We start from the raw sequence: 14,462 nt of genomic DNA, 5'->3' as shown, positions 1-14,462 counted from the left end.
TGGCTCGTGGGCTCTAGAGCGCAGGCTCAGCAGTTGTAGCGCCCAGGCTTAGTTGCTTCACAGCACGTGGGATCTTCCCGGACCAGGGCTTGAACCCGTGTCCCTTGCATTGGCAGGTGGATTCTTAACCACTGCACCACCAGGGAAGTCCATGCCATTGTATATTTATAGAAAGTGATTTTACATTGTTTACACTCAGAATTTTACCTGATGATATTAATAAAGTATGTAAGGATGAAAATAATTTCACAGTTTCTGTAGTCTTTGTCAGCTGGTTCATTTTGTTTAATATGTAGAATTAAAAGGATATACCAAACAACTCTACAAATCATAATTTCAAGTGATATAAGATAGCAAATAGCAAGGAATGTACAGCACATGGTTATGTTGAATAATAACTCTTAGTGTTGATGCTAGTTGACAGACAGGATGAGGGTTCCCCAAGTATAATCATATTGTGTGGATTAGTCACACTAAAATTTTTAATGAATATTTATCAATAGATACCAGATTCAAGGATTTCAGAGTCTTACTAAAAGCAGGAGATCATCAAAGATCTAAAAATATTCCTGAAAAAATTTATATTTACTGAAAAAAAAAGAAAAAGGCAAAATGTCAGTACAATTCTGCACCTCAGGACTGCTAACACATGCCAATTTAGGCTATTATCCTTGTGAGTACTCTACATAAGTTTCAGTATGTTTTCAATTTTCTAGTTTCCTGTGTTTCAAAAGAATGAAAGTTTTATTATTGGGAATCCAAAACTGTACAACATTCAGCAGTTTGAAAGCAGAATTAAAAAATGAAAAAGAAAGGAAGGACGATAGCTTTAGATAATTTTAAATGACTATATCTAAGAAGACACAATAATGACTAAAATATCAGAGATTTCTAGTCAATCTAATATTTTGATAATCCTTAAGAAGAGTCAAAAAGCAATATCAAAAGTTAGGGAAAACAAGAAGAAAAGTCCTCTGCGATGTGAGAACCAGAAATGCTATCATATACATGAGAAAAGGCTGAATTTTTAACAAGGGTCACACAGCCCAGCTTGGACTGGCCTCTGAGCAGCCCTCAGCCTCATCGCAATCCCTCCCTTGCTCCCTCCACTGCCATCACCCTCACACAGTCCACCTCAGCGCATGTTTACAGGCTGTTTCCTCTGCCTAAATCTCTGCTCTCTACACTACTGTACTCCTCGTATCTGTGTAATCATACGAGTAATGTTTGTCTTCTCTCATGTAGACTAAGCTTTATGACATCAGGGACTGTGTCAAGTTTGCTCAGCATGTAAACATATGTTAAAAGAATGATACATGAATGAATGAATGAGGAAAAGCCATAGTCACAATTATTTTGTTCTCAACAAACAACGGTAACTACTGGGCATTTCCTTAGACAATGTGAAATCATGTGGTAGTCATACAATGAATGTAAATTCTACTGAGAGGCTACTGCAGGAGATACAGAGGAAATGCCATTGTGAGCGACTGACAGAAATGTTTGAAATCCAGCATATGTTTAGAATTGAAAACAAGTAATGAAGTCAGGCTTCCTAGCTAAATTTAATGGGATATAATGGTTAATAAGCCATGGTAATGCAACTATAAACTCAAAACCCAATGATAAGCAGACAACAAAACAATGCCACTATTAACTGTACAATGTATACTTTTATGCAAGAAACTCGAAAACTCCCTCCTATCAGGCTCAGCTTCCTGAATGCATGGATTGTGCCTGTCTTGGCATCCTCTTTGTCTATAACAGAATCCTAAAACTTCTTGCTCTCAGAACCCCTTTACACTTTCAAAAGTTCTGGAGGACCTCAAGAACATTTGTTCATGTGGACTGTATTTGCCATATTCAAAATAAAAACTGAGAAAAACTTAAAATATGTATTAAATAATTTTAAAATAATAATAAACCGAGTATATGATAACATGAATAACATATTCTTTATAAAAATCATTATATTTCCCAAACAAAAAATCTTGTGAGGGCAATGTTTTGCAAACATGTTGATGGTTGGCTTGAATGAAAACAGTTAGATTCTCATTAGCTTCTGCATTCAAACAGATATGACATATTATTTCAATTAAAATATATGAAGAAAATCTGGCCTCAGATAGCTATGGAACTGAAGAAGGGATGACCCTGTGGATCTCCACAAAGGGCCTTGGGAACCCTCAGATCCTCATTCCATACTTTGAATACCAGTGGTCTGTAATATCATCTGTCACAAGGCTATTGTTCAACTACCATTTGCTAAATTAATGAAAAGTTTAGAGAAAAAGAAATAAAATCTTAGGGCATATATATATCACACACACACACGTACAAATGATTTGTACATTCATTTTGGATTCAACTGATAATATTCCTTATAAATGCAGACTGTTTTACTGCAATGAAACGTTAGTTATCCCAACACCTCAACATATGACAACTAAATTGGGATGTATACTGAAGGAGGGCAGTCTGAACCAAAAAAGTGAAAAACAGTGAAAATACAGTTTATAATTCCAAAATCTAATAGAAATAAATAGATTACTACAAAGAGACATTTTACTTGAAAAAATACCAAGCATAATCAAATCAAGTGCCTAAGCTGAATGTTCTATGAGTCTCTTTAAAGCAGTAAATTCGATCGAAGTACTTTACTGAACACAAGCTGGATTCTAATGTTCTTAGTATCCTACATGCCATTTCTCAATAATCCATAACAACCACAAGAAAAAAAATTTACTTATATTTTCAGCACTTCCGCTTTAAATATTAATAGGAATTAACCAAAAACCAGAGAAAATAAATTGATTCAAACATTTTACAATTTCCAAAATCATAATTTTTGTTCTTAAAAATAGCCTTAAGTAAATTCAGAAATAAAAATATAATTTTAAGATTATATATTAGACTTTTAAATGTCATCTCACTATTTGGCAAAGAATAAAATGACTTACTTTTCCTTTTCTTTTTCTTGAAGCCGATGCTCCTGAGAAGCCATTTTAGGCTCCGTCCCAAGATTTTTTTGCATCCGCTGCCTCCTCTTTCTAGTTGGTGCAATATCAGTGACATCAGGACTTGAAATAATGGAATCATCTCTTCTTACAGTAGCTAAAATAAAATCACATAAAAATGTGACCCAACAAAATTATGCATATAATTTTTGAGCACAGTATCAACTTGCCGCTTGAGCACTGATATAAAGTGACACACTGAAATATAGCAAAATTATTTGTTTACTTTATTCAGATTTGGTGAAGTGAGCTAGACAGACAGCATATAATACTTTAATACCAATATAAAATCTGAAGTATATTGTACACACGGAACAACTTGATCAAAATGGTCTTTGCCTATCTTGAGCAACAACCTTCTCAAATGCATAGATAAAACTGAATTAGAGGCACCTCTAAAGGTGTTTGGTGGGGGGGGATACTGCTATGGGAATAATGAATCGAACTGACAGTAAAACAGTAATTGTTAGCAGGAATGGGGACTTCTCCTAGTGATCCAGAGATAATTTTCATAAACTTTTTAGCCAACTGTAGGGAATAAGCACAAGAAAAATGTAAGAAAATACTATCAGATGTCTCTAATGTGGCTAAACCATTAAATTACCCTGAAAAATGTTTGATATACATGAAACAGAAGCAACAATAGAAACAGGCTTGATTTATATTCTTTTATTCTCTATGAAAAACTTAATTGCCAAGAGCTTTAGGGGAGTTCAGAATATTCATTCTTTCATCCAATACACAGTATATTCTCTAAACACATTTTTCTGTAAAAGAGAAGAGCTCCTTTGCTATTGGTAAATCATGAACAATATCAGTATAATTTGGACTCTGGATGTCCTGTTGGTTCATATGATTTTTTTCCAGCTTGTTAATGTTTAAAAGTGATCAGGGGCAAGCTTTCACCCCAATTAAAGAGAAAACCTTAGCAATGTATAAAGGCCTTAAGAAGTGGAGATGAGTGTCTAAAAATCCTATACAAGTCCATCCCGTTAGCACAAAAAGGGGCTGGTTTAGTGGAGTCAAGAACCCTATACTTTTCAAAAGTTAAGCTCTCTGCTGAAGCTGCAATTATGCCTAAAGAGCTGTGAAGACATTTCTCCCTGTATCTCAAATCAGATGTTTAATTTTGATGAAACTAGTGTAATCAAATGCATTCAATACCTCCTATCTCTTCCGTTTAAGAGGAAGTATAATGATGCAAAGGGTTAGCTGACTGTGATGCTTGGTGCAAATGTTGTCAGAGATTTAATGGAGTTAATGTTTTTGTTAGGATTGTAACTGGAGAACTAACAACAACAATGTAAAGCTGCATAGACTTTAAGTGCTCTGCCCAAAACTTAACTTCTTTTTCCCATAAGCTCTATTAATTTTAGTATGTTAATTTGCACAGTGAGTAGTTGTTCAGGCACACATATATCACATTCTAGAAGAAAAGTCTGCATTTTGAGTCCTTATTCTGTGCAGTCCAGGCTTCTTTGAGTGACCGGACATCACTTGGACACTATTGGCCACTCTCTTGAAATGCTTCTTTTGATTTTTTTTTCCTGGAAATAACTACCATTTTTGAGAATGTATGTGCTGGACACTTTGCTATGGGTTTTATAAATATTATCTTATTAACCTTTAACCTTGGGAAGTACTTACTAACTTCATTTTACTTATAAGGAAACCAAGGCTTTAGAGAGGTTAAGTAACTTGCCCATACCACACAGCTTTTGCTTTTATATTTTATCATTTTGACAATTAAAAAATATTTCTGCCTGGTAGGCAAATTACTTATTGATAAAATATTAACTGAATGTTCATCAAAGCATATTTTACTTTCCAAAGCTGCTTAAGTTATTAAGACATGTAAGTTCCATTAGATTTCTTATACATTATTTTATTAACCTCTAAAAATGTACTGGGAGTAAAGAAAGGTAAATAAAAAGGGGTTTTTCTCTGAACGTATTCCAGCTGAATGATTCCCTTATTTTTATTAAGCTGTGAGGTGACTAAGGAAGATAATTCTGGTTTCCTGATTTCTTACTCAGTCAGCTCTTACACAGGGTTTACTCAATCACATAAGCAATCAACAAAGTACAATCTTGTCTATGAATAAAACTAGCAAAATTATCAGAGTTAGGGGGTGTTTCAACTGTGGATAGACTTGTAATATGGAGAAAGATTACATTTAATGACATGTTGGACATTTATGAGGGAAGAATGTTAAGTTTAAATTAAAAGGTAAGGTGAACTTTTAAAAAATAAAGTTACATAAAAGTTCTGCCATTCATTTCAAAACTCCAGATAACAACTTATGCATTGGCACCCAATAGGATATTTTATATGTCAAATGGTTATATTATTTGTTATAATGCCTAGAATTTACTTTAAAATGCAATGTGATTAAAGGTGCGTATTAGTAAGAGTGTGGCATCTACTCAAGAATTACGGACCAGGAGTAGTTTTCTGGGATTCTAATAATAAAGTCTATATACTTGAGGGGGCTACTAGAGGCACTTGTTTTATTTGCCTCTCAATAACTGATGATTTACTAATTAGTATACTGAATGACAAAAATGTGTATCTATTGGTGAAAACAAGGTATGAAAATATGCATGATGAATATTGCATATGAGCTCTCATGAGTAAAATTAAAGGCATTTAAGATACAAAAATTGGCTAAAATATTTTAGAGATACTCCCCACCATTTTATGAACAGGCTATAAGAATCCAGTGAGGTCTGTTTACTCTTAGAGACGATGCCCTGTGCTAAATCTTCAAGTAGTTCTGTGTCTAGTTGTGAACTCTGGACGATTATGGTTGCCTGATGCCAGGAAAAATTGCCATTCCTACCTCAGGAATCTTTATATTTGTCAAAAGTGAACATTTTATATGAGGGGGTGACTGGAACACCTAAAAGGACACACAGCTGGAACTTCTTCAAGCTTATAGAACAAGTTCATGAATGATTTTGTCTTTACTTGTTAGTAAATATTTAGCTGATCATTGTATATGTGGGAAAACCTAATCTGATAATTTATTATTATTCCTACAGTTTAAACTTCTTGGTGGCTACCATTATGTACCACAAAGAACTTAAGAGTTTTGTATAACCAAGAGTTTCACATCAGTTTACTGCACCATTTTTATTCCCTTCTCTTCACAGTTACAGTGTAGCTCTCTGTAACACTGCCATAAGGAAAAAGGACTACCATATAAGCTTAATTACTGGTTAAACTAAATATATCTTTTCTGGTTTGTGTTTGCGCCATGAGAAACAGTTTTCCCTTCAGTTTATTACATACATGCAATAGCGAATCATACTGTAATAGATTCACTTAATACATATGTCATTAACACGAAGTTTTGATAATAATTATATAGCCTTTTAAAAAAGGAAAACATTCCATCTTATCCTTTCCTCTTCACACTGCAATGCCAGCAACCAGGAAAATGAGGCGCAACTCCAAACATCTGGTACCTACGTGTTAAATTGCTCAACTCGAGCATTCCTCAAATTTCAAGCCATCCCACCTCTCTCCACTACTTGTGCTGATGTTTGGTCCTCACATTCCATTTGGTCTCAAGGCTGTATACTTTATTTCTATTCTGACTCTGGATGCCTTGAACAATGATTCTGGATCTCGAAACAAGCAAAGCTGTTTTATATACAACAGAAGAGATCTGAACTACATCTACACAAAGCCAAATATGGAACTTCCAAAATGTCTATATTATTCATAACCCTACATATTTTTAACGGTGACAAAGTTTTCACTTTCAAGTTTTGCATGCCATTTTTAAGGAAAAAAATCAATTCATATTAAGTTTACCAGGTAATACATATTCACTTTAGCTGTGAGGAAGAGTTTGAATATAGTTGGAAAGAATAACAAATGTTCAAAGGGTAATGAGAAGGAGTGTGGCCTGTTTGGAGGAGTGTTCATGAGAGAAAAAGATGCAGGAAATGAAATAAGGAAAGGAAATAAGTATGGGCAGCAGGTAAGGAGAGGAAGGAAAAAGAAGATAGAGAGACATGTTAAATAAATTTGCAAGCTTTCAAATCCAGGCAGAAGAGTATGAATCTGATATTGACAGGGGAGTTTTTTCCTGAGATTCCACAACCAGAATGCTCAGTTTTTAATATTATCATCAGTCTCTTTGTCATAACAATGTGTCTTTCACCATTTCCAGGAAATTAAAAAAAGAAAAGAAAAGAGAAGAGAAGAGAAGAAAAGAAAAGAAAGGAAAAGAAAAAAGAAAGAAAAGAAAAGAAAAAACTATTGCCAATTAACTTACTACAGCTGAAATACTGATCGGCAGAGCTGTGGGATGAATTTCAAGCTCTAATTAGGTTCACTGCATCTAGAAAATGGGGACTCTTTTACACAAGCCTTGTTATTGTAAAAGGAGGCTCCACAGAAAGCCACACTTCTTCTCATCTGACAGAAGAACTGCAGGAGCTTGGCAGCAGTAGTTCAGACATGAGAGAGGCAGAGTGTTGGCCTTCCTGGGTGCTCTCTATGTTGAAGTGAAATGACACTGTTGGCTAAACTGCCTAAGCCCCATGAGTTAAACTACCTGGTAAACTTAAGTCTCTGATGATTAAACACCTAAATATTGGTATTTTAAAAAATTATTTTTCAGCTTTATAATTAATTTTATTAGGGATTCTTTATTATCTCATATCTATGGATTTTTTTCCTTCTTCATAATATACATATGTTCACATACACAAAGAGTCTATGGAACTGTAATGGAGATTGTCACCATTCTCCTTCTGGTCCCCCGCCAAACATATACACCTATCTCCAGTCCCTGAACCCACCTCCCTCTCACACAAAAAAATTAATGTCCTGAGGCATGTTATTCATGGCAATGGCTCCTTAGCTCTTAAATTATTGAATGAAGGAGGCTCTGATCTTCAGGGCCCTAGACCAGAAAAAAAATGTATGCTATTTACAATATGCCATATCCAAACAAAAAACTTTGAGTGGTTCCCCATCACCTATAAAATAAAGTCCTAAGATCCTAGTCCTACATTCAAATCTCCCTACAACATGACCCTCACCTGCCTCTCTGACCATACCTCCCACAAACCTTCTACCATAGTATATAAACTATCCCAAGGGCTCCAGGCTTCCTACCTCTTCCTTTTTTGTTCCTCACTTTCCTTGTCTTGAATGTCCTCCAATCCTCTGTTGGCTCAACTATGTGCTCCCCTTCAGCACAGCCCATTTCAGTCATTTCAGTCACCCCTAGCACTTCCAATCCATAGCAATCTCTCCTTTCTCTATAGGGCTTATAGTTTGAACCACTCATTTTCCACATACTATCTTGTATTGTTATTCTTTTTATGTATATCTCCTATTTCCCAAATAGATTACGAACACCCAACAGCTAGAGGCCATGCCTTATAGTTTGCTATATTCCTAACGTATTACCCAATAGTGTTATACATGAGAAATGTGATGACTTGAACTCTTATTTTGAAATGTGTATCTTATTTTTTTAATCAAAACTTATTTACTTATGGACCACAGAAGAAGTATAGGGAAAAATCCAATCAGAAGACCTGGGTTGGGATCTTTATTTCTGCCATTTACCTTTGACGTATTACAGAATCTCTAAGTTCCTCTGTGAAAAAACGTATATTAACCATGATTACATGGGATAATATAAACTGTTTTATAAATCATAGTGTCATAAATATTTGATATTGTCAGAAATATTTGATATCAGCAATAAGTATTATTAACAAAATGTGTGTGCCCTTACAAAAGATCAAACTGAGATTCTTTTTTTTTTTTTAATTTTAAAAGTTTATTATTATTATTTTCTATTATATAAGTTTCAGGTATATAGCATTATAAGTCAACACCTGTATACTGAGATTCATTTAGGTGAATCTGAAGAACTTTCAGGTTATCTTCTATAGCTTCTTAGGCACATAAAAATTAAATTAAAAAAATTAAGATAAGTTCATGGTTTTCCAAACTCAAAATAACCCAACTGTCACAGAACTATCATCTGTTATGAACATAGAGCAGCCAGTCTGCTGTGGCTGTTTTTTGCTATTTTATTCATTTATTCATTTCATAAATGTTTATTAGGTGTTAGAATCAATAAGTCATTGTGTTTTCATTTGAAAGATGTAAAATATTGAGGGGAAAAACCAAAATCCAAACCTTAAAATACTACCCTAAGTAAATCTGAAACTTCAAAAAACATACTCTTTCTTTCACCAAGGAAAATAACCAACCAATGTGCCTCTGTAGTTTGTCTTACTGACAGGTATAAAGATAAGCAAAAAAAGCTTAGATAAGGTTAGTCACACCATACTTCAATAGGCAGTATCTTAAAGTGACTTATCTTGAGGTAGTAAATTTCTAATCTGACCAAACAAGCAAACATTATTTTTCCCTCACCGTTCGTCAAATAGCCCTTTTCTAAATCTGTAATCAGTTTCTACCCAGCTTTCACAATCTAACCTGAATAACTGATGACCGTCTTACACGGAAGGTCAATGGTCTAACCTATTATTAGCAATCACCAAATAAACTGATAATTAACATCGCACTAAACACTTAAAAGTGCATGTATGCGCGCACATCCATGTGCATACACTTTTCCAAAAGTCAGGCTCCTCTTATAGCCAGCACAGATGGGAGTCAGACTTAATGACAAATACTCACTGACACTGGGGTAACCCAAAAGGTCATCTTTGGAAATCCAATACTTTCAATGTCAGAGGCAGGGTGGGCCACTAAAGATAAAATACAGGCTTCAGAAGTGTTCACAGTGTAGAAAAAATAGAAGTTGAATATACTAAGTTTTGTTCCATATCTACAAAACAATCCACTTAAAAATATATTTCTAAGAATTTTAATATCAAATGAACTCAGTTCTTGAAATCTTAAGGATTCATTTATTCTTTCACTTATTCAACAAATATTTATTCAGTAGTTTCTATGTGTCAGGTACTATTCCAAAGACACCATCACCATGTATTCAAAAAGTGTATAATTGAAGGGCAGAAAGACACAACTATTTTTGCAAGAAAGCCATAAGTTACACAAGCAATTATAAAGGCACAGATTTGAAAGTTCTAAGGTAGGCAGAACTTTCCAACCTTTTACTATTTTTCCAAATTAACCTGTGAAGCTTTAATTCCTCTTCTTTCATTATGAAACACCAATTATAACTTGATTTCTTATTCTGGGTTTTTGGTTTTTTTTTTTTTTTCTTGTATGGGTATTTCTTTTGAAAGCATAATTGTTAGTATCAGCCAGCTCTGAAGTAGGTTTCCCAAAGGAGAAAATGAAAAGACTAGCTTACTCTGAGCAACCTGATAAGAAAAGACTGGGTTTCAAAATTAAGTTTTAAGGATGTTCCAAAATGAACTCGAACTACATATCTGAATTGAAAGTGTAAAATTACCTTTATAGGTAGTCCTTCATAAGTCCCCACAACATCCTTAGTAGATTTCATCATACTTTTAATAATTTATCTAATATTTATAAAACTCCATGAAGGCAGGGGCTGAGCCTGTCTTATTCACTGTTAGTATAAGAGGGACTAGCATGGTCTCTAATACATAATAATTCCTCAATAAATATTAGTTGATTGGCATAAATTCTAAAATACTAAGAGTTAATAATAACTTTAAAAAAGTTATTTTAAATCTACATAAAATACTACACTATCGATTAGCTATGCCTGCTGCTGTCAGTCCAGTTAACATTAAGAAAATAAAAATATTAGTAGGGAAAAGCAGTTTATGAAAGAGCAAACATTAGCCTTCAATTTATATTATTTTATGATTCAAAATAACAAACACTGGAAAGTCATTTTAATGGTAAATAAGCTTTCAGAAAACAAAACCACAATTTTTCAGCTTTCACCAGCTTTAGGAAGGGGTCTCTGCCTATGACCTACATCATGCAATGTTTGGAGCCAACATAAAGCTTTCATTGTTGTACATGAGTCAGGTATGGACTTCTGTCAACTTAAGACATTTTTGTCCAGCATTTTCTTAATAGATTTAAAGCTTTTTAAAATTTTCATCCTCTTTTATGTTGGCCAACTTTTAATAAAACTGGGACATTTTATATAGCTTCAAGAGGATTTTATTGAACTAGTATAACTGAAAAAAATGGACAAAAGTAAGTGAAATATAAAAACTAATGAAATGATACAGGGAATCTTCCAGTTTGTTTTTATTTTAATAATGTGTTACCATTATATTATCTGCAGTGACTCTAGGGGAACTGGTTAGAACTAGGACAAGATCACTAGCGTAACTAGCAAGTCAAAATAAAAAATGTTGACATTTTCTCTCTATTAATACCAACTTAATTTGCCTATTTCTGAGTAATTATTTGACTCTTTACGGTCATGATGAGTCAGGATGGAACTCAAAACCTTACCCTTCCCACTCCTGTTTCTGCTGAATCTGTACTCAAACTGAAAAATCATTCTTATACAATGCTCCTAAGATACTGTTACTAAACTATTAGAGTTAGCATTAAAGCCGATATCCAAAAAAAGTAAGTTTTTTTTTTATGTTTCTATTGAATCAGTACCCGAACCAGAAGTTTTAAACAAACATTTTGTGCTGAGTCCACTCTAAGACAATAACATCAGCTTTTACTCAAATGATTTACTAACTCATTAAATTTACCTCTTTTTCCTCTGCTGGTGAACTGGGTAGGTAAGAGTCATTAACCGGCAGCACAAACCCTTTCTCTGAATATTCACAGGGGTAAGAAGAAGAACTTGACTGTGGTTCTGTGACATGATAGACTTTCCCACTTCATTTTGCTAGTATTTGCTTACTCTTAGATTTAGAATAACTTTGATACATTAAGAAAAAGTGCCTTATTTGCACTTATTTAAACTCCTTTACAATAAGGTAAATGCCTCTCTGGTATCACTTAGCCAGTTTGGAGTAGTTGTATGAAGAGGCAAATATGAAGTTAAATTTCCGAGGTGTCCCTTGACAACTGTGGGATGCTTTTCAAAAGGGAGATTCCCAGATCTGTGGTGCTAGGCATGTTGTGCCAACTAGTTTTCAAACCAAATGCGATTAAAGTAATACTTTTACTAAGAAGGATTAAGAAAAAATATGTGCCAAATGGTCAAATAACTAAGATAATGTTTACACAGAATTAGCAAAATACTTCACAAGGATCCTAAACCTGACTCTGTTAATCAACGTCTTAATGACTTAGTGTAAATCCCGTAGCAATTCTGTGAAGGTTTTTATTTTTAACCCACAAAATCAGGTGTGGAGAAGTTAGACCAAATAGTTATTTCCAGTGGAAAAAAAAAAATGCCCTGATTCTACAATTTAAGTTGTTATGCTTTTTAAAAATGATTACCTTAATATTATCTAAATTTGGTAAGAAAAAGAAATGTGCTTTCAGACCATTTTTAAGCACTTTTAAGTTAGTTTCGGGTTAAATGCTTTACCCAAATGAGAAAGTTTTTCTTCAGAAATTTCATTTCCAAACATCTACATTTCCAAACATTTTACACTGTTTCATAATGTTTATGGATTTTTAATTTTTCAATAAAAACCCTGTAAAGTGTTTATTTTTAAACAAATAATTTGTATATTCTTTCATCTTAATACTCAAAAGTAAACAAATAAGAGCAAAAAATATTTTAGGCATTGATTTGACAGAGAGAATAATACTTCAGAAATTTATTAGTTTATTATGAATCTATACTCTTCACGTTAGATCTTCACATTAGAATGTATACTCTTCACATGTTTATGAAGCTTGTCTAGCAATCATTTTCAACATGTTGCTCAGTAATGTGCAGTCTCAGGACAAAGCCTTCATAATGCCATTATCCCTACAACTTGCCAACAGCCAAACAATCATTCTTGATGCCTTCCAAAACTTCATCTTACACATCCAATCAGCACCTCCTAAAAAGTTCTTAAATTTGTCTAATAATCCTCTGCATCCCCAGTACTTCCATAATCTCTTACCTAGATTATTGCTATAGCTTATAAATGGCCAAAGCAGTTACACTTCATTCCCTACAAAACATCTAGAATTGTTCTAAAAATACAAATTTGATCAAGTCATGTCCTCTTCTACTGCCTTGAAGACAAAGATAAAATTCCTAATAAACTTTATTGTCTCCTACTTTTCCTGATTCAGCTTACTTTTACAGCCCTACTGAATTTTGTTTGATGTTCCATTCTACCTCTCTCTCTACTCCTGAATTTTGCACATGTGATCTTCTTCTAGGAATACTGTTCCACCATCTACCACCCACTGGCTAACTCACACCCATCCTTGATATCTCAGTAAAGATATTACTCTGTCAGGAGGCCTTCGAAGTGTCAATTAGATATCCCTTCTCTGTGCCTTTATAGTACGTTTTACTCCTTCTATCACTGCAGTATAGAGGAGTGGTTAAGGTCACAGATGAAGGAAAATAGAGAAAAACTGTTTTGGGTTTTCCTAAGGAGAAGTAGATAAATTTTATTGTAAAGTCAGTGAATAAGGCAAACAATCACAATTAAGCAAAACTACCCTTGAAAATTCCTTAAATTGTCCAATAAGTACAATAATACACAGTACATATAACTCTGTATGGTAATGTTCATGTATAACTACTTAATGAATACCATAGTACATAGTTTCATAGAGAAATTACATTCAGAAAGAAAATTACCCCAGGTTTTCAATAATCTAAACACATCATCAATACAGAAAGATTCAATTCCTAGTTCTTCTAGTTTAATGTCATTATCTTAACTTTCTATGAAAGATGTATCAGTTCCTCTGATGCTTCCTTATTCAGATTTCTTTATGGTTCCAAATTAATTTTTCATTGTTTTCTTTCCTGGGTCACATTATCACCTTATTTGCTTGGCTACCTAAATCAGTAATTACCGTTTCCTTGTCAATAGCCCCAAACTTTAAAGTTAGTCATACTTGTTCCTAGGTTTTTCACAATGGTATTTACTCTTGTCAGGCTTAACTATATCCACTACTGTAGACATACACTGTTAAGTAGAATAGCAGGCAGTCAGCAGAACTATTTAAAAATGTGATTTTCTTCATTTGTAAAATCTATATTTATCTAGAAAATTTAGTTAAATAATGTTAAATTAAGTATATATATGATGCCACTTCATTATAATTTATAAACGACTAGTCCAAATTTCAATCTCTCAAGGTATTTTAATCACGAAATGGGAAGTAGGGACATCATACCATAGCGGACCTCACAGAGTTATGCGTCTTACTCTCCCTGAAATTCATAAAACAAGCTTTTGCACAGATGCACTTACCATAATGTTTAGTCAAAAATGAAAATGGACAAACTGTTACTATGAAGAGCTAGAAATTTTTAGGCATTATAATTTTATATAAAATGAAAAAAAAAGATAAGACTACCAATATAAGTAATGTCTTTCCAATGATGTA

At 33.7% G+C, this 14,462-nt stretch overlaps 1 protein-coding gene across 4 annotated transcripts in view; it reads right to left on the bottom strand.

The window, feature by feature from the left end:
* The window catches only part of XRCC4 (X-ray repair cross complementing 4), a 279,622-nt gene that overhangs the window by 98,192 nt on the left and 166,968 nt on the right, over positions 1-14,462 (bottom strand). For all 4 annotated transcript variants that reach the window (XM_036847936.1, XM_036847939.1, XM_036847937.1 and 1 more), the window contains exon 7: positions 2,961-3,114. In XM_036847936.1, coding sequence (XP_036703831.1) covers positions 2,961-3,114 — 154 coding nt within the window. The remainder of the gene's footprint in view (positions 1-2,960; positions 3,115-14,462) is intronic.

The sequence above is a fragment of the Balaenoptera musculus genome, chromosome 3 (genome assembly GCF_009873245.2).
Source record: "Balaenoptera musculus isolate JJ_BM4_2016_0621 chromosome 3, mBalMus1.pri.v3, whole genome shotgun sequence".
In the NCBI taxonomy this organism is placed as follows: Eukaryota; Metazoa; Chordata; class Mammalia; order Artiodactyla; family Balaenopteridae; genus Balaenoptera; species Balaenoptera musculus.
Note: the sequence above shows the minus strand (reverse complement) of the source record. Positions and strands in the feature narration are given on the sequence as shown.